This window comes from Delphinapterus leucas, chromosome 14, assembly GCF_059928025.1.
Source record: "Delphinapterus leucas isolate spDelLeu-1000000601 "Yukka" chromosome 14, BTC_Dleu_Yukka2, whole genome shotgun sequence".
Classification (NCBI taxonomy): domain Eukaryota; kingdom Metazoa; phylum Chordata; class Mammalia; order Artiodactyla; family Monodontidae; genus Delphinapterus; species Delphinapterus leucas.
In genome coordinates, this window is record NC_143142.1 from 70,179,337 (window position 1) to 70,207,286 (window position 27,950).

At 37.3% G+C, this 27,950-nt stretch overlaps 1 protein-coding gene across 1 annotated transcript; it reads left to right on the plus strand.

Annotated features, from left to right (window-relative positions):
- Positions 1-14,192: 14,192 nt before the first annotated feature.
- On the plus strand, positions 14,193-26,529 carry DYNAP (dynactin associated protein). The gene is given in 5 exon segments (XM_089895208.1): positions 14,193-14,745; positions 18,205-18,344; positions 22,603-22,658; positions 22,660-22,768; positions 22,771-26,529. Coding segments are annotated over 5 exon segments (606 nt in total). The 5' UTR covers positions 14,193-14,684; the 3' UTR covers positions 23,011-26,529.
- The last annotated feature ends 1,421 nt before the right edge of the window (positions 26,530-27,950 follow it).

The window sequence follows — 27,950 nt, forward strand, 5'->3', positions numbered from 1 at the left end:
ATATTATAATATGCAGTTATAATCATGCGTACAGTAAATGGGACCTAATTAAACTTAAAAGCTTTTGCACAGCAAAGGAAACCATAAACAAGACAAAAAGACAACCCACAGAATGGGAGAAAATATTTGCAAATGAAGCAAGGGACAAAGGATTAATCTCCAAAATATACAGACAGCTCATGCAGCTCAATATCAAAAAAACAAAAAACCCAATCAAAGAATGGGCAGAAGATCTAAATAGACATTTCTCCAAAGAATATATACGGATGGCCAAGAGGCACATGAAAAGCTGCTCAGCATCAACTAATTATTAGAGAGATGCAAATCAAAACTACAATGAGGTTATCACCTCACACCAGTTAGAATGGGCATCATCAAAAAGTCTACAAACATCAAATGCTGGAGAGGGTGTGGAGAAAAGGGAACCCTCTTGCACTGTTGGTGGGAATGTAAATTGATACAGCCACTGTGGAGAACAGTATGGAGGTTCTTTGAAAAACTAAAAATAGAATTACCATGTGATCCAGCAATACCACTACTGGGCATATACCCCTGAGAAAACTATAATTCAAAAAGAGACATGTACCCCAATATTCATTGCAGCACTATTTATAAGAGCTAGGACATGGAAATAACCTAAATGTCCATCGACAGATGAATGGATAAAGAAGATGTGGTACATATATATTATGAAATATTACATAAAAGAAGTGAAATTGGTCATTTGTAGAGATATGGATGGACCTAGAGTCTGTCATACAGTGTATAAGTCAGAAAGAGAAAAACAGATATCGTATATTAATACATATATGTGGAATCTAGAAAAATGGTACAGATGAACCTATTTTCAGGGCAGGAAAAGAAATGCAGATGTATAGAACAGATGTGTGGACACGGGGGACAAGGGGAGGGTGGGATGAACTGGGAGATTAGGTTTAACATAAATACACTACCATGTGTAAAATAGATAGCTAGTGGGAACCTGCTGTGTAGCACAGGGACCTTGGTGCTCTGTGATGACCTAGAGGGGTGGGATGGGGATGGGAGGGAGGTCCAAGAGGGAGGGGATATATGTATACATGTAGCTGATTCACTTCATTGTACAGCAGAAATTAACACAACATTGTAAAGCAATTATATTCCAATAAAAAAATAAAAAAACAAAACAAAAGTCTATTGATTGTAGTTCATATGACTGTGAAAAACGGTCTTCAGATGTATCTGAATCCTCTGAACTGGATCTTCATTATGTTAAAATACTAAGGTTAAAACAAAAAGTAGTTACCTTTACTAAGGCATTAGTTAATCAAGGTGATGGTTTTTCTAGAAAATAACAAAATTAAAAATGTTTCAAATCCTATAAAAAACAAGGTGTAGGATATAGATATATAGATAGATATAGATATAGATCTGACTGGAAATTTACTTTCATGTGGATATTCTGTCATAGTAATAGGGAAACCTTTTCCATGTAAGGACAATTTATTTTATTTTTTTAATTTTTTGTAAGGACAATTTAGAACAATGGATAAAATGTTACTTGAAGGTTATACTTTTTTCTTCTCTTGGCAAAATATTACATCTTAAATTATAATACCGTACATTTTCAATAAATGTGCCAAATACATTTCAGTTGCAATGACTAGCATTGTTGAGAAATTCTGATTAGCTGATTAAAATTATCCTCAGCTCTCCATCTATTCAAAATTGAAAACTGAGAGTCAATGTAGAGCCAGAGCAAAACAACAATGAAAATTACGATTTGAATTTCAGTGTTGGTGACAAAATCCAAAATTCGCCTCTAGTGCAGTCTGGCTCCAGGATTACTGGTTTCTCATCACTGATAAAGACATCACCTGTCATCTTCCTTCCTAGAAAGAGCTGGGTGTCTAACAGGAGAAGGAGTTTGAGGAAGCTGAACTGATGAGTGAGTTTTGATTGGGTTTGATTACAGAGTATGTTAATTGTTCAGGTTTATCAGCCTCAGGCTAATTGAACAATGACTGAAGACTAAACGATGGTATCAGCACATTTGAAAAAAGCACAGCTGTTTATAGAAGTGAACGGAGATTTCCTCAGTGCTTCTCAGTTATTAGCAGAATTTTGCTGAAAGTTTACATATTCTATTGCGATTGTTATCTTTGAAAGTGCACTTGCAGTATTTTACCTAAGAAGTATACTTGTCTGTATTTAATTACAATAATATCTTTATTTTTAGTGATGGTGTCACAATGGACCAGTCTCCTACCCACACAAACAATTTAGTTATTTAACATTGTTGATCAGCAAATTTAATAACCATGTAGGAATTTCAAGATCTAGAGAGAGAGCATATAAATAGCACATTTACTATCCCCTTATGAGGAAAGTCCTAGATTATTCTACTGTGTTTCTAGAGGTAAGAAAATGTCCCCCCGGATTCTGATATAAATGATTCTACTCCTCTTTAAAACAATATATTGAATTTGTCTCCTCTTCTAAGCCTATTTCAAAAAAATCACCTTTTTCTAAAGAACTTTCTAATTTTTTTCTTTAAAAATTAAGTATAAAATGTTTCAGATATTTAAAAAGCTATAAAGAGGAATATAACATCCTGCATCACCACTCAGCTTAAGGAAAAAAAAATTACAGAACTCTTAAAGTTGATGACGATTGGGGTGTGCTTGATAGGTGTCTTGAACCAGATTTCTTAGGAAAGAATTTCAAAGGAGGGGCCTGCGGCACCTGAGGTACCAAAGAGTTTGCCAAGATCCAGCAAGGTCAGCCTTCCTCTGGGAAGAGACATGGGGGCAGCAGTGTGTGGGGCCTGATTCTGCCCGTCTCTGATGCTCCCCTGATGGGTGCACCCTCCATCAGGACATGCACCCACTGCCCCCAACACCCCAGTGCCATAGAGGGCACCTGGAGAGCTCTACCTGCATCCTTTTTGCCTTCCTGAGAATCCCTATACTCCACCCACCTGCACCAAGCCCCTGACCAGGCTCCAAATCAGACCCACTGGCTTCCCCCATGATGTTCAAAGAAAACATTTCCTGTTGGAGGGTTTGGTGAAGGGGCTAGAAAAAAAAATAGAATTAAAAAACGGGTGAAGGGACTTCCCTGGTGGCGCAGTGGTTAAGAATCCGCCTATCAATGCAGGGGACACGGGTTCAATCCCTGGTCCTGGAAGATCCCACATGCCACGAAGCCACTAAGCCTGTGTGCCACCACTACTGAGCCTGCGCTCTAGAGCCCACGAGCCACAACTACTGAAGCCCATGCGCCCTAGAGCCTGCGCGCTGCAACTACTGAGTCCATGCGCCACAACTACTGAAGCCCACGTGCTCTAGGGCCTGCATGTGTGCTGCAACTACTGAGCCCACGTGCTGCAACTACTGAGCCTGCATGCTGCAACTACTGAAGCCCGCATGCCTAGAACCTGTGCTCCACAACAAGAGAAGCTACTGCAATGAGAAGCCCGTGCACCGCAGCAAAGAGTAGCCCCCGCTCACTGCAACTAGAGAAAGCCTGCACGCAGCAACAAAGACCCGACGCAGCCAAAAACAAGCAAACAAAAAAAAACAGGTGGGAACAATGACCTGACAGAATCTGATGATGGGTGGGACTTCACATGATGAGTTGGAAGATTTTTTGACTTGGGTCTATAGTAACTTTGCATGGCATGTAAACTGGTTTGCTGAGGCTCAGATAGGTGTCCCCTAATCAATCATATATTGTACAGTATAGTTCTCTCAATTGCAATTGCTGTTATCAATCTGGTTGACACCAAACCTTTTCTAGTCCTTAATTCCTCCTTCCCACTAAATAGCTTGGTACTACTGCATATATACATATACATAATATATATTGCATATATATACTTCTGCACATATATAATACTTCTGCATATATATAATACTTCTGTCTATATTTTATTAATTTGAAATGAAAAAATCATTGACTTTTTGTTTTTACAAAATCGCTGTCCTCCCCTCCTGCCTCTGAGACTGACTGAGGCCCTTCTTTTAAGCCCTCTTGTCTGGACTTCCCTTACCCCCTGGTTTTTCCTCTTTGCCTAGTGACTTGATTCAGATCTGTGTTCCTGATGGCATATTCACCTCACCTTGACGCCTTATCTCTGAGTCCTTACCTCCAGGGAGAACTCTGATTTTGACTAATTATTGATTATTTGGCTGTTTAGTTGGGTGTTCTGGGTTCCAGCATTCATCCCACACTGTACCCCACCCCTGCTTAGAGGCTCATTAAGGAGGGTCTGAACTTAACTCTTGAAGCAAAAATAGAGAGTCTTACTTTTAGGTCTGAGAGCAAAGACCTGGATCTGGTGGAGTTACTTAAAGTAACTTTTCTTGCTTGCAAATTTATTTACCATTGAACAGAAGGAGACTGTAGGTACCATCTGGTCTTAACACATTAGTTAACAGATGGGGAAAATATTGTTCTGGGAGGGCCACATTTTTGCACGAATTCACATGGCTAAGGTAGTGGTAGCCTCAGCCTGTGTGCTCAGTTCTGTTGCAACGTTCCAATCTGCCTGCACTTCATCCTTCTGGTTTTGATTCAAACCCAAGTGAAAATATGTCTATTCTGAATTGTGAGGGCAGCCATTTATTTTGCTCCTTCTTCAAGCTTCCTTTAGCCAAAGCCTAGACTACAGTGTGGTACAAGGTGACACTGGGTGACCATTGGTGCCCCTTGTTTCCCTGGTTTTGTTGCTCAACGTCTTGTTCTTCTTGGTTTTCTGGGAGCTGCCATCTGAGACTCCCAAACTGGAGTGTCCCTCCCAAGACTGGGGATCATATTTTCTACAGTGAGACACACTCCATTCCTTTCAAAGATACAAGATGTGTGTTCACCCCTACTTTTCCACTGACCTCAGCCATGAAAGCCTGAGTGACAATGAGCTTATCAGTAATCACAGATTTTAAAACTGAGTGTCAGGAATTGCACCAAGTACCTTAAATACTTTATTATCTTATTTAATCCTTACAATTATCCTTTGATATAGGTATACTCTTATGAAGACGTAGAGGCTAGGACAAAAATTGCCAGATATTAGCCTGTTTATAAGAGTCAGAGATAAAATTTAACCCTGAATCTTTAGACTCCAAAGCTCTTAATCACTATGCTACACTGCTTCTGATAAAGACTAATGTGAAAAATAAAATTGCATCCTCTTTTTAATTCTTTCCCTAAAGACTACTTTATTATTATTATATTATTCACCACTTTAGGGATTAAAAAAACCTAAAGACTGAGAGGAGTTAAGAAACTTGCTTTAGATCTCAGATGTTTTGGATTTAAACTCAAATTTGACTCCAGAGATTGCATTCTTTATCTGTCCTGTTGCCTATTCAATAATACCAATCTACAGTATTTGCTGCATCAACACCACCATCATCATTATTATCATCATCATTATTGATTATCTCCCGGACTCTTACATAACATTTACTATATGACAAGCTGTGCTCTAACTACTTTGTACATATCATGTTTGCTTCATAAAAATCCTGTTTTCCCATCATCCTGATTATACAGCTGAGGACTCACAGGGTCAGGGACTTTAATTAAGTTGCCCAAGCTCACACAGCAGTGTAGCTCCGGCATCTGGCATCTCACTTCAGTCCTGCATTTGCACAGTGCTTCATAAATTGCAAAGCTATTTTTTTGCACTAATCCTTATATTAGTCCTATAAGTCAAGTGTCTTTATCTCCAGCATCTTACAGATAAGAAAATAGATACTCAGAAAGGATAAGCAATTCTCCAAGTGAAAATAGCCAACAGGAACTGAACTCCAACAAGGGCAGTCTCAGCCAGAATTTCATGCTGACAAATAGTAATCTAAATTGAATCATTAGCCAGAGAACGTGTAAGGATCAATACTTAGCCCCATTACAACACACACTGCTGGCAGGCTCTGAAGTAACATGTTAATGGGACTTTCAGGTATAGTCAGAATCCAGATTTAAATCAGTCTTTTAGTGTTTATCAGATATAAACAGCCCCCTGCGTGTGTCTTGATTTCACTTGGGTAGAGGTAAATGTTTAACAAATTTCCATTAACTCCCTAAAAAAAAATTATTTTTTTTTTTAACTTGAGAAGTCCAGATGTAATAGTATCTGAGAAGTTGGTGGACATTTTTTCTTCTACTGTTAGGCGAAGTTTAAGAGCAATCCTGTCCTGGAATGGAGACTTAGAAAATAAACCCAAATCTATTATTAAAAGACTCTCTTCTAGGGCATTCCTGGTGGCACAGTGGTTAAGAATCCTCCTGTCAATGCATGGGACACGGGTTCGATCCCTGGTCCAGGAAGATCCCACATGCCACGGAGCAACTAAGTCCGTGCACTACAACTACTGAGCCTGCACTCTAGAGCCCGTGAGCCACAACTACTGAGCCTGCACGCCACAACTACTGAAGTCTGTGCACCTAGAACCCGTGCTCTGCAACAAGAGAAGCCACCGCAGTGAGAAGCACGTGCACTGCAACGAAGCGTAGCCCCTGCTCAACTCAACTAGAGAAAAGCCCACATGTAGCAATGAAGACCTAAAGCAACCAAAAGAATAAATAAATTTATAAAAAAAGACTCTCAGGCTTCCCTGGTGGTGTAGTGGTTGAGAGTCTGCATGCCGATGCAGGGGACACGGGTTCGTGCCCCGGTCCGGGAACATCCCACATGCCACGGAGCGGCTGGGCCCGTGAGCCATGGCCGCTGAGCCTGCGTGTCCGGAGCCTGTGCTCCGCAACGGGAGAGGCCACAACAGTGAGAGGCCCACGTACCACAAAAAAAAAAAAAAAAAAGACTCTCTTCTAATATTGATATGATATTGATGATTATATATTTCTCTGATAAATTATACTTCCAGTAAAATAAAACAAAGGATTAATGATCTTTGTTTTCTTTGAAATGTTTGGTTTTATCTTGGTATTTTCATTTATATTCCTGACAGATGAAACACAGTTTGTTTGTTTTTTTTAATTGAAGCATAGTTGATTTACAGTGTTGTGTTACTTTCAGGTGTACAGAAAAGTGATTCCATTATAGATACATATATATGTGTATATATATATATATATATATATATATATATATTCTTCTTCAGATTCTTTTCCATTATAAATTATTGCAAGATATTGAATATAGTTCCCTGTGGGATACAATAGGTCTTTGTTGTTTATCTATTTTATATATGGTAGTGTGTATATGTTAATCCCAAACTCCTAATTTATCCCTTACCTCCCCCTTTCCCCTTTGGTAACCATAAATTTATTTTCCATGTCTATGAGTCTATTTCTGTTTTGTAAGATTCCACATATAAGTGATATCCTATGATATTTGTCTGACTTATTTAATATGATAATCTCTAGGTCCATCCATGTTGCTGCAAATGGCATTATTTCATTCTTTTTATGGCTGAGTAGTATTCCTGTGTGTGTGTGTGTGTGTGTGTGTGTGTGTGTGTGTGTGTGTATGCCACATCTTCTTTATCCGTTCATCTATTGATGGGCATTTAGGCTGCTTCCATGTCTTGGCTATTGTGAACAGTGCTGCTATGAACATTGGTGTGCATGTCTCTTTTCGAATTAGAGTTTTCGTCTTTTCCAGATATAAGCCCAGGAGTGGGATTGCTGGATCATATGGTAACTCTATTTTTGTTTTTTTAAGGAATCTCCATACAGTTTTCCATAGTGGCTGTACCAACTTACATTCCCACCAACATTGTAGGAGGGTTCCCTTGTCTCTACACCATTCCCAGCATTTATTATTTGTAGACTTTTTGATGATGGCCATTCTGACTGGTTTGAGGTGATACCTCATGGTAGTTTAGATATGCATTTCTCTAATAATTAGCAAAGTGAAGCATCTTTTCATGTGCCTATTTGCCATTTCTATGTCTTCTTTGGAGAAATATCTGTTTAGGTCTTGTGACCATTTTTGATTGGTTCATTTGTTTGTTTGTTTTTGATATTGAGCTGTACGAGCTATTTGTATATTTTGGAAATTAGGCTCTTGTCGGCCACGTCGTTATGTAAAAACATGTAAAAATAGTACGTTGCCACCAAAATTCAGAAAAGTCCTACCAAGCAATATGCTACTGATTTGGTGAGCATGGGGGCGAGGGGTAAACGATGAAGCAACTCGCTTTTCACTTTAAAGTGTTAACCTACGTTCATTTCCCCAACCTCCAGAGGACAGTGTCCAAAGAGCTTTCCATGGGTGATGCTCTTTCCCTCATGCACTGTGTGATGTAGGGCTTTTCCTCTGGTCCTCCCAGGGAAGCAGTCATAGGATGCGTGAGAAATTCACATATGACAAATCCAGTGCAACATATATTTTTTTAATATATAAATTTATTTATTTATTTATGGCTGCGTTGGACCTTGGTTACTGCGTGCGGGCTTTCTCTAGTTGCAGCGAGCGGGGGCTGCTCATCGTTGCAGTGCGCTGGCTTTTCACTGCAGTGGCTTCTCTTGTTTCAGGGCACCGGCTCTAGGCGCGTGGGCTTCAGTAGTTGTGGCTCGTGGGCTCTAGAGCGCAGGCCCAATAGTTGTGCCTCACAGGCTTAGTTGCTCTGCGACATGTGGGATCTTCCCGGACCAGGGCTCGAACCTGCCTCCCCTTCATTGGCAGGCGGATTCTTAATCACTGCACCACCAGGGAAGCCCCAGTGCAACATATTTATTCCTAACCTTGGAATTTTATTTTTTTAAATATTATATCAAGAAGTTGTGTCATTATAGCTCCACTAAGCATAATCCACCACCGTCCAGGTTTTATGCAATCAAAGGAGTAAATTTTGAGAGCTACTCCAAGTCCTGCAAGGTAGCATGTTGAATCCAGAACTTTGAGCAGGTGTCCCTGTACCATTAAATTTGGTCCAATCCAATGTTATAATCCTTCTTTCTAGACCAGCACCCTCAGATTATATTCTCACATGTATTTCTTATCCTTCTTTCAATATTATCTGGCTGTTTAATCTTACTTTTTGAGAATCGGTCATTGGAAAATAGCTTGAAATATCGATAATAACACCTTCTGGTATTACTCATAATTGAAGACACACAAAAACTTAACAGGTCAGCTCAACTAATTCACACCTGACATAATGTCACACCTGACCCTGACACTAAATGTGTTGCTGTTTTTGAAAAGATTTTAAATTATTGGGACAAATCCATATGCTAAAATGATCAATGAAAAAGAAGGTACTATATGTGTATATGTGTATAATGTGGTTGTAATTCAACAGATGTATGACAAAAAGACGGAAGCTTTCTAATTCCTGTAGCATGAAAACATACTTAGTTCTGAACTTTCACACATTTATTTCTAAAATTCATACAGAACAAAACAAAGAGTAAACTAAAAAATTCCCACAGCAAACATCTGTTGTGTAATGCAGAAATGAAGATGCCTATAAACTCCAACTTACATGTAAACAAGGATGAAGAAAAAAGGTGAAATCAGTATTTTTAATACCATATATACTAGAAAAATTTAAAATTTGACCACACTAAGTGTTAGTACTTATGAAAAAGTGGGAATACAACTATGGGAGTGAACATTCATATGACCTTGGATACAATTTTGGGAATATATGGTATAATGAAAAAAACATACACTTGATGATCCAGGAATTTCACTCTTAATTATACATCTAGAGACATTTTAATGAATGTTCCCAAAAAGGCATATACTAGAATATTCATAGCATCATTGTTTATGATAGTAAAAAAATGGAACCAAACTCAATTTCTATAAATTATTAATAGATTAAAAATTGTGATGTATTCAGTCAATGAAATGCTATAATATATTAAAAACAAATAAAATGGAGTTACAGTTGTCAGTGTAGATGAAGCTTACAAATGTAATCTGGCCAAAAAAAGTACCCCATATTGTGAAAACATAAAGTATAATAGGTTTCATATAAAATTTAAAGCATGCAGGGCTTCCCTGGTGGCGCAGTGGTTGAGAGTCCACCTGCCGATGCAGGGGACACGGGTTCGTTCCCCGGTCCGGGAAGATCCCACATGCCGCGGAGCGGCTGGGCCCGTGAGCCATGGCCGCTGAGCCTGCGCGTCCAGAGCCTGTGCTCCGCAACGGGAGAGGCCACAACAGTGAGAAGTCCGCATACTGAAAAAAAAAAAGCCAGTTATATATACATTGCTATATTTAAAATAGATAACCAACAAGGACCTACTGTATAGCACAAGGAACTCCACTCAATATTCTATAATAACCTAAATGGGAAAAGAATTTGAAAAAGATTAGATACCTGTATATGTATAACTGAATCACTTTGCTGTATACCTGAAACTAACACAACGTTGTTAATCAACTATACTTCAGTATAAAATAAATTTAAAATGCCAGTTATGAGTCAGCCTACTAACTGAAGTCTTTATGAAGCAGTTTCTCAGATCAGTTAAGAATAAGGAAAGACACATTAGTTGTCTTTAAAAAATTGAAAATTTCTACAAGCCTGTAGTCCCTCATATGAAGTGCTTGGGTGAGGTGTGCTTTATAAATGAGATTTTCTTTTAATTCTATAAAAGTAATACAATACATATGCTGTGTATTACACAAGACATGCAGCAGGATTGTGGTGGTAATCTGCAATAGACTTTCATATTTTTATAATTAAACATATAAATAATCATGTTAAATTTATTAAAGGCTAAAAGTAGCTTTATTAGTTCGAATTAATTTTTGCTGCCAAGTAAATTTGTGCTAAAAGTACAAATAATTTTTGGTCTTCGAAGCCTTTTGGATTTTGGAATTATACATCAGGGATCACAGACCCATATTCTGAAGAAAAAAATGGTTTCATTTTGGGTGTCTCCAGATACAGCAGGTCCAGAATGTAAATCAGCTGAAGGAATGAGAAAATGTTGGGGTTAATAGAAAAAAGAATTTTCAAACAGTTAAGGTCCCCCTAAAATGAACTACTTGTCCCTGGAAAAGTCATGAATTCCCAGTCACTGTGATCAAACGGAGATGAATTATGTAATTGCCCTTTATTCTGTAGAACCTGATAGACTTACCATTACGGAACCAATTTCTAGACATACAAAAAACACATATCTTTAAATAAATAAAAAAAGAAACTTCTCTTTGCTTAAACAAAATATTACATTTTAAACACATTTGAAAGTTAAAATCAAAGCCAAACATTCAATAAACAAAGAATAGAGTGTAAGCAGGGGTCTTGTCTGACTCAGCCTATGCAGTGCGGCTATCATGGTTTGATACATGCCACGGGAATGTTAGGTGCTCAATAAACAGTGGGGAATAAATTAATGAAAGACCACGTTCTGTCAGTATAAACATATTTAAAATTTGTAAGTACACTTTAAATTTGTAATTAGGAAATTCAATAATATGCGTCAAAACATGTTTTTCCTCCTGAAGTTTCTATTTTAAGTATGGCTATTTATTGTAATCCCATTGTGTTACTGAAATACTTTTTAATTACTTTTTATTTAGTGAAGGAACATCTGCTGTTGGAATTGGTTCAGCTTTGTAAAAAATATAATAAAGAACACTCTGATAGTGTTATGATAACCATATATAAAATACAATTACAGAATGCTGCAGTATTTATTTTTTATTTTTATTTTTTAAAATTTTACTTTTAATAATTACTTCTAATAATTCATCGAATCTCTTTATTAGATGAATGAAAAATAACTTTTTTCCCCCAAGACTGGCCAGCTACCAAAGAATTCTCTCAACTACCTGTTAGCCAACAAAATCTTCAGATTTCATTGACTGTAAATCCTGCTCAAGACAAAGATCTTATTTATTTATTATTATTTTTAACATCTTTATTGGAGTATAATTGCTTTACAATGTTGTGTTAGTTTCTCCTGTACAGCAAAGTGAATCAGCTATGTGTATACGTATATCCCCATATCCCCTCCCTCTTGTGTCTCCCTCCACCCTCCCTATCCCACCACTCTAGGTCATCACAAAGCACCGAGCTGATCTCCCTGTGCTACGCGGCTGCTTCCCACTAGCTATCTATTTTACATTTGATAGTGTATACATGTCACTACCACTCTCTCACTTCGTCCCAGCTTACCCTTCCCCTTATCTGTGTCCTCAAGTCCATTCTCTACGTCTACGTCTTTATTCCTGTCCTGCCCCTAGGTTCTTCAGAACCTTTTTTTTTTTTTTCAGATTCCATATACATATGTTAGCATATGGTATTTGTTTTTCTCTTTCTGACTTACTTCACTCGTATGACAGACTCTAGGTCCATCCACCTCACTACAAATAGTTCAATTTCATTTCTTTTTATGGCTGAATAATATTCCATTGTATATATGTGCCACATCTTCTTTATCCATTCATCTGTTGATGGACACTTAGGTTGCTTCCATGTCTCAGCTATTGTAAATAGAGCTTCAGTGAACATTGTGGTACATGACTCTTTTTGAAATATGGTTTTCTCAGGGTATATGCCCAGTAGTGGGATTGCTGGGTCGTATGGTAGTTCTATTTTTAGTTTTTTAAGGAACCTCCATACTGTTCTCCATAATGGCTGTATATTCCCACCAACAGTGCAAGAGGGTTCCCTTTTCCCCACACCCTCTCCAGCATTTGTTGTTTGTAGATTTTTTGATGTTGGCCATTCTGACTGGTGTGAGGCTGGTGGCCATTCTGACTGGTGATACCTCACTGTAGTTTTGATTTGCATTTCTCTAGTGATTAGTGATGTTGAGCATCCTTTCATGTGTTTGTTGGCAATCTGTATATCTTCTTTGGAGAAATGTCTATTTAGGTCTTCTGCCCACTTCTGGATTGGGTTGTTTGTTTTTTTGATATTGAGCTGCATGAGCAGCTTGTATATTTTGGAGATTAATCTTTAAGAAAAAGACCTTTCATAAGAGATTGTGACAAGACAATGAAAGATACCCATGCCCTCTGTTCATTAGAACAATCCAGGTATGTTCAGTTTTTTATTTTTTCTGTTGACCTTCAGGTTGAAGTACTCACAAGAATTGTCAATAATACATGCTGAAGTATTGTTCTTTGCCAAATAAAGAAAATTCTGATTTTCACATGGTAAATTTAGCCACAGAGCAATGTGTTGTTTAATTTTGTTCCTATTTTAAAAAATTTAATATTTTCTTCCAAAATATGGAAGAAGACTTGTGACTGAGTCTTCCGTTGCAGAGCACAGGCTCTGGATGCGCAGACTCAGCGGCCATGGCTCACGGGCCCAGCCGCTCCGCGGCATGTGGGATGTTCCCGGACCGGGGCACGAACCCGTGTCCCCTGCATCAGCAGGCGGACTCTCAACCACTGCGCCACCAGGGAAGCCCTGTGGCTGAGTCTTTTGATTGCTAGGTCAATTAGAGATTGTGAGCAGGAGACTCAGTGCTGGAATAAAGTTTCCCTCTTTATACTATTGATAAAATGGGTGGGTGCTGTCAAAAATGATGAAGTTTTACTTATACCATGACTATGTTGCTCCAGTACCAAATTGAAATAAATGTCTCTGCAGAATAAAAATATAGTAATATTTTAAAGCAAATTAAGTAAAATTTATACCACATGTTTGATAATTATATCATTCTGATCTTCAAATAAATCACTTTATTAGAAGGGCATGCTTAATATTATTGATACCTTCAACCTATGCCTGTCCCTTGAAGCGTATGGCCATAACAATGACATCACTGGTTTTGTTTCAACAGGAGTAAAAGTAAGTCATCATGTTTTTACTCCTTTTGAGGACAAGTCCCTTCCCAGCTTTTCAATTATTTGGCAGTTTTTCTATGTTATTTATGTTCTAAGGCTTGAGACTATGCCATTTCAGTTGATCCAGTAAGACTCATTAAACTGATGGTGTTAAATACACTTAGAAGAGAAATTTCAGAGGATCAAACTTTTGGAAAAAAAATTCAGTATCTAAAAGTGTCAGATACAAAGAGGTCTGTTTTATTTGCTACTGAACTTTTTGCACTAGAAAATTCCTAGCACTTTTTAGAAACACAATATTCTCAATTGTTGAGTTAATAAATCTATAAAAGAGTTAATCCTTTTTCAATCTGAGTCAAACTAGATTTCTTGACCAAAAAATGTTTTCCTCAAGATTTTCAATATTTCATCACTCCTTTGGCATTATTGCCTAGAAAATTGATTCTAATGGTTTTTATATGCATGTGAATTACTGATGAACTAAGTAGACTTCCAGACACCAACCTTGAGACTGAAAAGATGAAGCCACTCTAAGGCCATGGATGCTCACAGGGCTGAGAAGGCATTCAATGGGTAGAGAGAAAACAATGACAAACTTCTACCTCATTTTTTCTTAGGTTGGTCCTAAAATAGAAGGCAGGTGTCTGAAAGATGGTGCCAAAAGGAAGAAGAGGAAGAACTGTGTAAGATTTTCAGAATCCCTTTGTGTCAGGGAGATTGTTGAGGGGGTAGTCATAGTAGCTCTCAGAAGCAGTATTTCTTGTGTCTTTCTCTCATTAATACCTCATTTCCTTCTCTAAGGTGGATCCTGTTTTAGTGGATAATTATTTATTATTCACACCGGCACTGATGTATCAGAGTTGATTTTCCACCATTTTAATTATTTCTCAGGGCTGCAGATATAAAGGGCAATGCACGAATTGAAAAATATTTTTGGAGTTCAGCTTGTAGCACTGAAAGCTCAAGAATGGACAGAAAGGATGGAAAATATATGGTGAATATTGAACACTCTGAAAACCCAGCAGTGAGTATTGTTGCTGTAGTTTAATATTTGCCTATATTGCAGTCTGACTATCAGCCTTTAACAGCAATCTAATCTTTTTACTGCAATATAGTTAATGTCATAATTTTGCATTCTTCTCCAAAAGGAAGAGTAGCCAGGTACTAATTTTTTCCTTCAACATTTCATGATATATTCTGCTCTATTATACTTTAGAAGTTATTTACTTATATACAGCATGACCACGTGATATAAAATAAATTAACTTTCAATATTCACCATCATGTAAACATAAAGCTCCAAAGATGACTTTGGTTTAGTTTTGAAATTATATTTTTACAATTTCATTCTTAGATTTTATATATAATTTCTAAACCTGTCAAAACTCACATTTCTAAATATGTTGGAAATCCAGAAAATCCCTGAAAGATATCCTCTGAAAATCCCTACCTTGAATGAAAATACTATCATTCTGTCTATTTTAAAATCTTTTACACCAAGAATCAGGTCTTCACTATATAGTTATAAGAGGTCTCTTTAATACCAGAACAAAGGATAGAAATGTGCTAAAAATTGAAATGGTAAGTTAAAATTCACGCCGGAAGAATAAAGACAATATTTTGCCTTTGCAATTTGGAGCTGTGACAATCGGCCTGTATTAATCACCTACAAAATAAGCCAAAGAAGATCAGCTCCTGTTGTTCAGTAAGTGTTAGTTGAATAAGAGAATGCCACAGAGGATTCCTGGTTTACTGAAAGAAAAGGGGTTTGTCCTTCTGAGTCATCATACAAAGGACCCTCCTGAGGCTGTTCTCTTTGTCATTTGTCTCTGAATTTGACACTCTATAATTGGATCTTCGGGATGATGGAATATTCAGATGGAAAAAAAGAAATCCCTTTAGCCAAGTATTCATCATCTTGATAGTTTCTCTAGATAGCAACAAACTTGAAGACGTTTACAAATACTATCTTCAGCACATTTTACAGCACATGTCTGCATAGCTGACAACATTTCAATTACCGTGGATAGTTAAGGCATAGTAATAAAAATGTTTTTCTCTTAAGACCAAATTCAATAATAGGATTAAAAAATGAATTGAAAATCACAAAAAGGAAATAAATTTTGGTGTGTTGTTTTTCTGTTGGGATATATGAGAACTTAAGTTAATCCTTATAAAGTCAGGGGAAAAGCTTATAGACCTTTCCTCGGTAACTATTGTTGCTGTACTCCAGTTGCCTATGGCCATTATTAGCTAAGGCTGACTCTCTGATTAAACGTTACTCACAGCTCTCCAACTATTCCAGTTTTGTATAGAGGCTTTCCTGTACTAAGTCAGAGGAACGCTGACCCAGCAAAGATTATTACTTGGCTTACAATATTACCCTGAAGCTGAGCCTAGTTCACAGGTTCTCCACCCTTGGTGTAAATGCCACCCATCGTCTTCCTTCTTTGAAAGGGTTGGGATTCCACCAATGCCAGAAAATTCTGGAAAACTGGTCTGGTGAGTGAGTTTTGCTTTGTTTACCAAGCACATTAAAATATCCAAGTTCTTCAAAATATCCAGGTTCTTCAGCCACAGGCAAACTGAATAATAACTAAAGCAACAAAATCAGTACTTAGGAAAATAAGCAAGGTTGTTATTAAAGGTAAGTCCAACTTTGCTCAGGTTTACCTAGTGAATAACATGGACTTTGTTTAATCTTATTCAGTAAAAGTAGAGATATTTTCTTTATTTCTTTGATATAACACTTATAGAAAAATCTAACTTAGTGAACTCTTTACTGCCAAGAGTATTCCATCTTGTCTATATTTAATAACAATCATTTAGTTTTGATATTGTTAATGATAGTTCCCAGTAGACCAATGACTTTATACAATTCTAGTCTGACAGTTTTATGGAACTCATTGGTTGATGGGTCAGCAATTTTTATAGTTATTTAGTAATGGGTTTTAAATCAACATGGTAGGAGATAACTAGTATTTGTAGCAGGAGGAATAAAAACATTAATACTATATTAATGATAATGATAGCTAATACTTATTGAATGTATACTATATGCCAGACATCACTCTAACCCTTTTCGTTAATCATGAATCCTCACAGCAAATCTATAAGTGTGGGTAGTCCTGGTAACCCTTTTTTGAGAATAAGCAAGAAGTGGCAGAGATGCCCTTGACTCAGACAATCCTATATTATTTTTGAGATTTGACAAAACATTTTGCCCAGATACATAAATTCCTGAACTTCCTGCTCTGCCATTTTCATTTTATCTTTTTCTTTCTCCTCTTTTAATGCACCTCTCCCCCCAGATCTTTCCCACTGAACTCACCCATTTTCAATCTTTATTACCCCCTTTTTCTCAACAATGTTTAGCAATTACTGTATTTATTTAAATAATTATACACAAATACCTGTTTTCCTCTCTGTTATATTAGCATACAAACTCCCTAAGTGTAGAGACTTTTGTTGTTGTTGGGAACAGTTTTTACACTGCTCTGTGTCCAAGAGGAACCCAGCAAAGACATATCACAAACTGGACAAAAGACTCATCTTCTGTGTTCTTGTGACAGGCTTGCAAGTTCCACTGAGTAGAGCATGATGTGAATTATGCAAAGGAATCTCTTTGTGTGAGAATTTTTCACTAGTATAGTGTAGTATAGTATACACTATATTAATATATTATTGTAGTTTAACATAATAACATGCCATATATAGTTTAGTAGAGTGGAAAGTACACTGGCCTTACCGCTGGAATGTCTGGGCACCAGTGCTTGCTCTTGGGTCATCGTGAGATAATAATAGTACTACTATTACTACTACCAATAATAATAATAATAACTTCAACTCTTTTTGCTTCGATAGTCTCATTTCCAAAATGACCTGAACAGGTTGTACCTGATAAGCTGCAAGAACTTTTTCAGCTCTAACATTCTATTCCTTATATGAATTGATGTTTCCTAATATATGCTCCACCGACAGCATCTTGCCACATAAGGGTATTTAATACATGCTTGTAATATGATAGAGAAGATGGATTATATACATTCCTGATCTGGAACATTGATAACTTACAAAAATTAGTCAAAATGTACCATAGAATAACCTGTCTAGATTTTTTTGTCTTCAGAGGATAAGAAAACATTAATTTCTTTTAAAAGTTTCATTGTTATTTCTTTTAAAAGTCACAGTCTTGCTTATTTTTTTTTTATTTTTTTGCGGTATGCAGGCCTCTCACTGTTGTGGCCTCTCCCATTGCGGAGCACAGGCTCTGGATGCGCAGGCTCAGCGGCCATGGCTCACGGGCCCAGCCGCTCGGCGGCATGTGGGATCCTCCTGGACCGGGGCACGAACCCGTGTCCCCTGCATCGGCAGGCAGACTCTCAACCACTGTGCCACCAGGGAAGCCCAGTCTTGCTTATTTTTGACTGAAGTGTTTAATTTTAGAAATTCAACACCACTGCTTCCTATTCACTTAACGCTTCCAGTCATGTGTTCAAATGACCAAGAGGCTCCACCTTCAATTGACATAACTGGTGACGTCCCTTCCAACTTAACTGGGGTCTGCATGAACCCAAGAGTCCTTGCACACTCAGAATGACAACACACAGACTTCTCCCGCGCACAGGTAACGTTTGGTATAGCAGCTTTTACCTAGGTTGGGATGTGCTCTATATGCGGATGTATATGGTCTAGTCTTTCCCAGGAAGTGCCTTTAATTGTTTAATTCACCTACATTCATGTTAAGCATTTGCTGTGTTCTCAGTATAATTATAAGTCACTATGAGGTAATCTACTAGAAGGAGAGTATTTGATCGTCTCTGTTTTCAAGAGCTAATGTTCTTTGAGCACTGGGGACTCAAATATTCTCACAGATAGAGAACATGTATGAAAATAAAAGGAATAAATGTAAAGTACAAATGCAAGTTTGGGGAGGGGCAGGGGAGCAAATATGTCAGCAATGTAAAGATTAATTCACTAATTAGACTCTGATGAGACACTGGGTCATACTTGAAACTTCAAGGGTCCTACTCTATTGTGATCACCTTATTTTCTTATACTGTTCCAGCCTCTGAATCTGTATGTGACACTTTCTACAGCTCTCTTGGTTCTGACCTCTGGTGCATATAACCTTGACATAGAACCCTGCCTCCATTCTCCGGATTTTCTCCCCTAGCTTTGAAGACTAGATTTAGCTCTCCTTGGTTCTTGATCTTGTCTGTTGGCTGAATGAACTTTACCTCAGGACTGTATCCCTATATCTTCAGCCCTAGTGTAGAAACTTGACATTGACTATAAATTACTTACTCTGCTTGGCAGTTTGGTTGGGTTACCCTGACTCTGGAATCCCTATCTTCTGTTGCTTAATCTTGCTGTGGAGGTTCAGTAGAAAGAGTCTGAGCTTTGTTACTTGATTCTGGATAAAATATATAAACTATTAATACTGTTGCTAGGTCAATGTGAAAGAATAAATGAGTTAAAATGGGTGGAGACAGAAAATGTTTCTACTTGTTTGCGGAGGTAAAAAGCAGAACTGAAAGAGGTCTTAGATAACATATAATCTGGTAGTTCTTAACCCTAGCTGCATATTATAATCATCCAGGGATTGATTAAGAAATATTGATGGCTGAGCCCCACCCTAGATCAGTTAAATTAGAAACTCTGGGGGTGAGGCCCATGTATCAATATTTTTTAAAAGCTTCAGGTGGACTTAATGTGCAACCAATGATCAGACTATCTGATCTAGTCCCATTCCATCATTTAACAATCAAGGAAAATGTGGCCCAGGAAATTTAAGAGATTTTGCAGAACGCACATAGCTTTTGCCAGAAGTGGCTGAAATAGGAGGAGAGCTTAGGTGTCATATTGTCTGGCTATGTGCACTTTATTTCACTAAGCTGCTCTTTTATAATATTTTCTTAAGGCAGTATTATAGCTCCTCCCAGATGTGCATAAGTCTTTTGCCACATTCCTTTCTTGAGGCTCCTTTGTATTACCTTCAATATAGGTAAAGAAGATGGTATTTTTTCCTAGGTCTAACTTGGTCTTAGTGGCCCTTATTTCCCTGGCCTTGTGGACCCCATCCTCATTCTGTGTCTGCTGCCTTGGAACTGCCACCATTTGCACAAAATCCTGACCTTTCAACAAATACCACAGCCCATATTTTGCAACATTTAAGACCTGCTTTAGTCTGTCTGGAAGGCACGAGTGTTGTAGTTGTATTCCATTCTTCGAGGGTCTTGCTGTCATCCAAATGATAATGAAATCATTAATCATAGTGGATGATTGAAAATTTATGTAGGTGTCACAGTGCCAGGAACTCTGCAAACATTGTCTTATTTTCCCTCTCATCATTGGGGAGCTTCTGGGAGTTCTTTTCATTGTGCACTTTCAGGTATTTTAAGCCTGGGAAGGATATAATGCACTCAGGTAAATTCTCTGTGTCCCCCTAGTCATCCTAGGTCCCACGCAGCTACTTACATGCTGAATGATAGGAAGTTAAAAGGATTGTTACCAGGAGTTGATTCATCACTTGGTGTCAGTATTTCTTAAAGGTTTAGGAATACGCTAAGAACAATTTTGAAAAACCTCACAGTGTATCATTCTTCTCCTGATAACACAATCACTGACTGATACTCAGGTATGTAATGGGGCAAAAATAGGTGCATGAGGAGAACTTGCTGTGTTGAAGGTGAACCATGCAGCCTTCTGCCTGGTGAATGGAGGTTGGGAAAGGCATTCCCAATCAGCAGAACTATTTGTGCCAAAGTCTTACCTTACAAGTAAGCATGGTGCATTGAAGAAACTGAGTGGAGACCAGTGTGCCCCCGGGCTATTGCACTAGTCCAGGGCAGAGGCAAAGGAAGCTTGGACTAAAGTGGTATCAACAGAGGTAAAATCTCTAACATTGGGAGATGTTTAGCAGATAAAGTAAAAAGACCTTGGTAATAGTTTGGGAGATTTCAAGGATGATCCCTTTGCTCCACTTTATGAAATTGAATCAAATGGATGGTAGTGCCATTTAGTGAGATGTGGAACCTGGCCAGGTTTCCCTAGCAAGATTATGACTTTGGGTTTGGACACAGTGAGACAACTCTGAGGCATCTGAGATGTGCTGTTGTGTAAGCATTTGAGGGCTAGAGGGGAGGGCTGGATTGGAGATAAACTTGAGAGTCATTTGGATGCAGATGGTGGTTAAATCTGGCCCACTGCTTATTTTTGTAAATAAAACTTTATTGGAACACAGCCATGCTCATTTGTTTACTCACTGTCTATCGCTGCTTTAACACTATAATGGCAGATTGGTATAGTTATGACAGAATCTGTATGGCTCACAAAGCTGAAAATATTTACTGTCTGGCCCTTTACAGAAAAAATTTGCTAACCCTAGACCTAGTGTGAAAAAAGACAAGGGCCAAAGAATGTCAAGCAAAGGGAACAGATGGTTCAAGAGAGAGGAGGAATGATCTTCAGTGGCAAATGCTACTGAGGGCTTAAGTAAGATGAGGGCTAAAATACATCAATTAGATTTTAGTGAATGCATGTCATTGGTGACTCTGTTAAGAGGTGTTTCAGAGGCATGGCAGAAGCAGACGCCAGACTGGATTAGGTTGAAGAGTGTGCAAATGGAGACGTTGCATTTAGACAACTCAAGAAATTTCATTTGCCAAATATAAAGAGAAGTAGCTAGATGGGTATTTGAAACCCGTGGGAGATTTTCTTGTTTAAGATGGGAGAGATTTGAGTGTGTTTAAATGGTAAAAGGAAGAAGTCATTTAAGGGGAAAATGGTGAAGTATTCAGTCCTGGAGGAGGGATAAACAAAAAAGTTGCTGAGGAGGTCAGAGCGGATGGGATCCAAAGACAGATTGGCAGGTCAGCTTCAGGCAGAAGGAGGGATAGAATCTTTTGTGTCAATCAGGGAAAGAAGAGAGTGGACTTGCAGGTTTGGTACCTAGTGGGGGTTTGAAAGAGTTTCCATTTGATGGTTTCAAGTTTCTGGATGAAGTAGAAACGAAGTAGAGTCATTTGATAGGAGTGAGGAGGGACAATTTGTGTGTGAGAGTTGGTGGATGGAGGTTACAGGTTTAAAGAGAGGGAAGAAGATTAAGGAAGTATTTTGAAAATGAGAGCGTATCAATCAGAGAACTATAATAGGATGGTAGAGCAGTACAGAAAATCCATCTGAGGATGGTGATCATACATTTATATTGAGTCTGATCTGCCCAGGTTCATGACTTTCCCCAACAGTGCGACTGCTCAAGGGAAGCTCCGGAGTAAGAAGTCACTTGTTTGCCAACTGGAAAAATGGAGAAGAGGGAAATGCAAGAGATTTTAGGGAGTTAGTAAGTATATTGAAATAATGGGCCTTGGAACAAATGGTGGATACGGAGAGATGTGAGTGAAGCCAGGGCTGCTGGGCTGGATATTTTAATAAAACTAAAGAAAGGTTGTTACAGGAATAATTGAACAAACAAGCTGGAAGGAGAGGACATGGTGGTTAGAGCACAGGATTCTTGAAGAAGTGATTCTGGAAGTGGAGCAGGTTGGGGTAATGACAATATCCAGGGGAAGTTTGGGTGTATGGCAGAGAATTTACTCTTAAAGTTTTGTTCTGCTTATGTGAAAAGACAAAAGGCCCCATATTCACCATTGGAAAATAGAATAAAAGAAGGTGAGATATAGGCAGATTTTTATTTCTTCTAATGTTAGAGAAAGCATGCAGTTACTTCCATCTGGATAAAAATGTGGACTTTAAATTTCTTGAGAGATATATAAGGATTCAATGATGTTAATGCACCTGGTTATAAATAACACAAAAGAGATGATAAATGACAAGCATTTTTATCTTTCACTACTGATACTTTTTATTTACACTCTTCTTAGATGAAAGAAAATTGCTGCAATAACTGGTCTCTGTGGAAAGTCTTTTTGGCTTGTCTCAGCCTGTGTGATGACGACAGCAATTGGCATACTTATAATAAGCCTGATGAATAATAGGGGAAATTACAAATCTTCCATTGTTTTCCAGCTATCCCCAAAGTCAGGGAGCCTATGATTATTATTATTATTATTCCTTGGACGACCTCTACTACTTCTCAACCTACAGTGACCACCAGGTCAACAGAACTGACAGCTACAACCACTTAAACAGAATCTACTACCTCTGCCTTGTCCACTGAACCTACAACCACAACAACCACAGCCATCGCTTCAACTGAACCTGCAACCGCAGCGGCCACGATCACAACTTCAAGTGAAGCCACAGCTGCCTCTGCTACACCAGAACCTTAAACTACAACTACTGTAACTTCCACTTAGCTTACAAGACCTATGGTCATCATTCTCCTTCAACAATCTGTAATCTCCACCTATTTCTCCGAACCTGCAACGGCAATGCCACCATTATCACTTTAATCTACTAGAACTACCACCAATCATCAAAGTGTTCTCTTCTATGGCAAGTTAACGTTTAGTTATTTTCACTACAAATTAACCTACAACTATCTTCCCTCACTGGCTCTTTCCTCAAATTGTAGCTACCTCTTCAATGGCTGAGTCTATATCCACTGCCATTGCTACGTTATACCTATAGCAGCTACCATGATGCCATTTGAAGAAAAGTAATTTAGACAGTGAATAATGGAAAAAATTACCTTAATTTTCACCACGTCAACACTTAGGTCTTCCAAAACTATTAAAAATGTTTTTTTTTTAAGAGCTGTACACCTGAAACTAACACAACATTGTAAATCAACTATACTTAAATAAAAATTAAAAAAAAACACCTGAACACTGAAGCTATAAGAACCTTCTTTTTTTTTCTATATTTCAAAATAATATAATTTCATATAGAAAAAGTAACCCAATTTGTTCATTTAGAATGTCTTTAAGACATTATATATAAAATCTTAATGGCAAAATTAGCCATTTAGAATTTTTTCAAAGACTTTTTTTTTTTAATGTGGACCATTTTTAAAGTCTTTATTGAACTTGTTACAATATTGCTTCTGTTTTATGTTTTGGCTTTTTGGCCCAGAGGCATGTGGGATCTTAACTCCCTGACCAGGGATCAAACCTGCACCCACTGAATTGGAAGGGGGAGTCTTAACCACTGGACCGCCAGGGAAGTCCCAAAACCATTTAGATTTTAATATGTAAAGATTTCAGTTCAGAGCATTGCATTCCTCTGCAGACAAATTACACACATAAAGAACAAATTTTATACTGGGGAGATTTAAATTTATGTAGATAAAAAGTTTTAATTTATAATAATTGTTTCCTTTATAGTGAAGCTTGTTGTGTTCAGTTTTTCTTTAGATTTTAATTACCTTTTAAACAACCATATTCTATTTACTTTAATATTTGTGGATTTAAAATAGAGATTCAAAGTGCATTTGAATCTCTATTTTAAAATTAAATGATTAATTTTCTGCAATCTTGTAAATCAATTAATTAAAGACTTGTCTTAAGTCCCAGCTATGTGCTTAAGTACAGAAGATACAGAAGAAGAAAATAGCAATGCAGATTAAGTAGTAAATTCATTAATTTAGACTCTTAATTTTGAATTCTTAATAATTCTAGAAGATTTAAATAAGTTGATGATACTCCGGACTTACTAAATCAGGATCTTTAGACTGGAACTGGTAATCTATAATTTGAAAAACTGTATATGGGCTTCCCTGGTGGCGCAGTGGTTGAGAGTCTGCCTGCTGATGCAGGGGACACGGGTTCATGCCCCGGTCCGGGAAGATCCCACATGCCGTGGAGCGGCTAGGCCCGTGAGCCATGGCCGCTGAGCCTGCGCGTCCGGAGCCTGTGCTCCGCAACGGGAGAGGCGGCGATGGTGAGAGGCCCGCGCACAGAAAATAAAAAAAAATTTTAAAAAAACGGAAAAAAAAACTGTTGGAAAAATATTTGCAATGCTGAGGGTAGAAAAATCATTGGTATCTTGATACATAAAATGTTCACTGAAAAAAAGAACACTGACCCATAATAGTTAAACAGTCATAGAACATAAATATGAATAAACATAAATACAAATATGAGTAAGCACATATATGATAGTTTGTAAATATGACTATTGAATGATATTTAAATGGTTATTAATGTGTTTAATTTCAGAGCTATAAAACAAAGGAAATGACTACACACACACACACACACACACACACACACACACACACACATTCTTTTTCCTGACCTGAAAACAAAGACTGAGGAAATGGTCAAAATGTTCAAAGCAGGGAGAACACAATGAGTAAGGTGGTCTTGTGACACTGTTAGTGACAGGGTAACCTGGTACAATTGTCTTCATCAATTTGGCAGCAATTTTTTTATCAAGAGCTTTTGATCTACTCAATTCCACTTTTTTTGAGGGGGGGTTATTTTTTATTTATATATTTTAAAATGTTTTTTGAATTTTTATTTATTTATTTATTTTTATTGGGGTATAGTTGTTTTACAATGTTGTGTTAGTTTCTATTGTACAGTGAGGTGGAGTTCCCTGTGCTATATAGCAGGTTCTCATTAGTTATCTACTTTATACATATTAGTGCCACTTTTAAATTGCCACCTAAAGAAACAATGCAAAATTTTGAAAAAATATTTTTAAAAATAATTATTGTATTGACTATTATGTCTGCAAAATAGAAACAATCTAAATACTTAAGGATGGAAGCATGGTTAAGTAAACTATCTTACTTTTTGTGTAACTGACTGTTGTACAACAAATAAAACACATTAAAATGAATTAAAAAATAACTATCCTTAGATATACATTGAAAAGTGTCTGGGAGGAACCAAAACAATTTAAACAGTTGGGTAAGTGATGATTTTCTTTAAATTTTCTGAATTATCTTCAAAATAGGTTTATGTTACTCTTCTAATTGGAAAAAGGTATATGAAGTCAGATGTTTCATAAACTAATGAAAAAATGATAAGGGAAACAGACAGTAAATTAGGGGCAGTGAGTAATGGAAACTAAAGTTAATGAATTTAAAGTGAAATAATGAAGCATCCTATATGGATGCTTCTTTTATTTTTAATTTTCAAACAGTGGTCATAGAATATCGTTATAAAACTGAGATACAAAAGAAATCCAAAAGATCGTAGGTGAATCCAATCACATATGGTACCTCCTATCTTATTTACATCAGAGTATCTGGCTACTAAGTGATTTGTCTATTAGATTCATGTCTGAAGAATCAATTTTCTGGTTCTACGTGGGATTTTGACTTAGATTAGGGATTGAATTTCTGCTCTGCAGCAACTGTTGGTTTTGCAACCTGAAGAACACTTCTTAAACTCTTTGAGTCTTAGTTTCCTCATCTGTAATATAGAATAATACTTTTCCATAGAGCAATTTTGAAGATTAAAGTGGTTTATGTACCTATCATTGTCCCTGACAAATAAGTGTTTGTTTTTATTAGTATGCGACAAATGCTTTCACGAAGAAGCAATGAATTATATGTGTTATATATATATATATATAATACTAGTAAGTATGAGTATTCCACTCAATGCCAGAATTATTAATATTTATGTTAACATAATTGTTAGTATGTATATATACTTATACACAAGCACATGGTATATATATTTTGATATATATAAATATATTATGGTTAGTATTTGTATATATTGGGATGGCAAAAACGTTCATTTAGGTTTTTCCATAACATCTTATGGAAAAACCCAAACAAACTTTTGGGCCAACCAAATATTTGTTTACATAATTGCTAGTATTTTGGTATATATATTTATATACATAATACATGTTATCGACAGTTGACTCTTGAACAACAGGTTTGAACTGCGTGGGTCCACTTATATGAGAATTTTGTCAATAAATACGTACTACAGTGTTACACTACCTATGGTTGGTTGGATACACAGATGTGGAACCACAGGTAAGGAGGGCTGACTGTAAAGTTATATGAGGACTTTTGACTGCAGGGTGTCAGTGACCCTAACCTATGCATTGTTCAAGGGTCAACTGTATATATGTTTTACTATATATTTATGTAATAAAACTTCATTTATTCTAGGGTGTTTTAACTTCTATTATTTTGATGTATCAATTTTTTTCTTACTCTACTGGGCTTCTAGATAACTTTCTAAAAATCCTACATTTTGCTATTTGAGATTCCATAAGCAAGTCAAATATTGATCTTCCCCTCTTTTGATTTCTAGATGATCTCCAGAGCCAAGAGGAAGCACAAATGGTCCCAATATCCATGCTCTCTGGGAAACATGTTTCATTTCTTTGTACTATTTTGAACTGCTTTGAATAGTTAACATTTCTGGGAGTCACAATTGGCTCCATAATTGTGACATATGGATAAACTTCCCATTTCAGAGATATTTACAACAGAACCCAGAAACATAATCTCTTTAGTTCGTCTAAGGATTCTGAATAATTATCTCTTCTTTTTTTTCTTTGTGGGTAAAGCAAAGGAAGCCCAAGAAATGTCACCAGAAATCAATACTTAGGTTGACTGCTATGCTCTAATGCCTTATGATCGTGGCTGGGAACCAGCATTCAGTAGCTGGGAAAAGGGTACAACCCTATGCTCTTGTCACCTTCTCCCAAGAACAATGATTCAATCTTTGATGGTCAAGGTGGAGATCAAACTTGAAGGACTTAAGGCATGAGATCTTAGATCAGTCCATAAAGTTTATGGCTCAGGTTCAAGTTCAAGGACTGACAAGAATTAATACACTTGCAGAATCAGCAAACAAACAGAGCAGACGATGCACATGAGCTGATACAAAAAAATGTGTCACCCCAGGGCCAACCGTGTTTCCTGCTGAGAGGTGCCAAAGTTCAGTGATCTCAGCACCTTTTATGAAGTGAAGAGCTAAGACCCCAGGAAGCCATTTAGGCTAGTGTTGAAAGAGTAGACAATCATCAAGCAAAATCAGACCTAATTACCTTAAAGCAATTGTATTGTTTTTTTGCAAGCCCACAAGTATGGTAACTAGTTTATTTCATGTTTTACTTCTTATTGTGCCATCAGGCCTTGAAACTAAAGGTGTCAGTGAATCAAGCCTAACCAAGAGGAAAATGGGCCTTCCAAATTATTTGTCACATAGTTGCTGTGAACACAGAAGAGAGAGAGAGTGTTGAAAAAAATTTCAAAATGACTTGTGTAACATGAATTTTATTAGAGCTGGCCAATATATTTTGATAAGTACTTATTTTTAGCATGTGGTTGATATTTATTAAATAA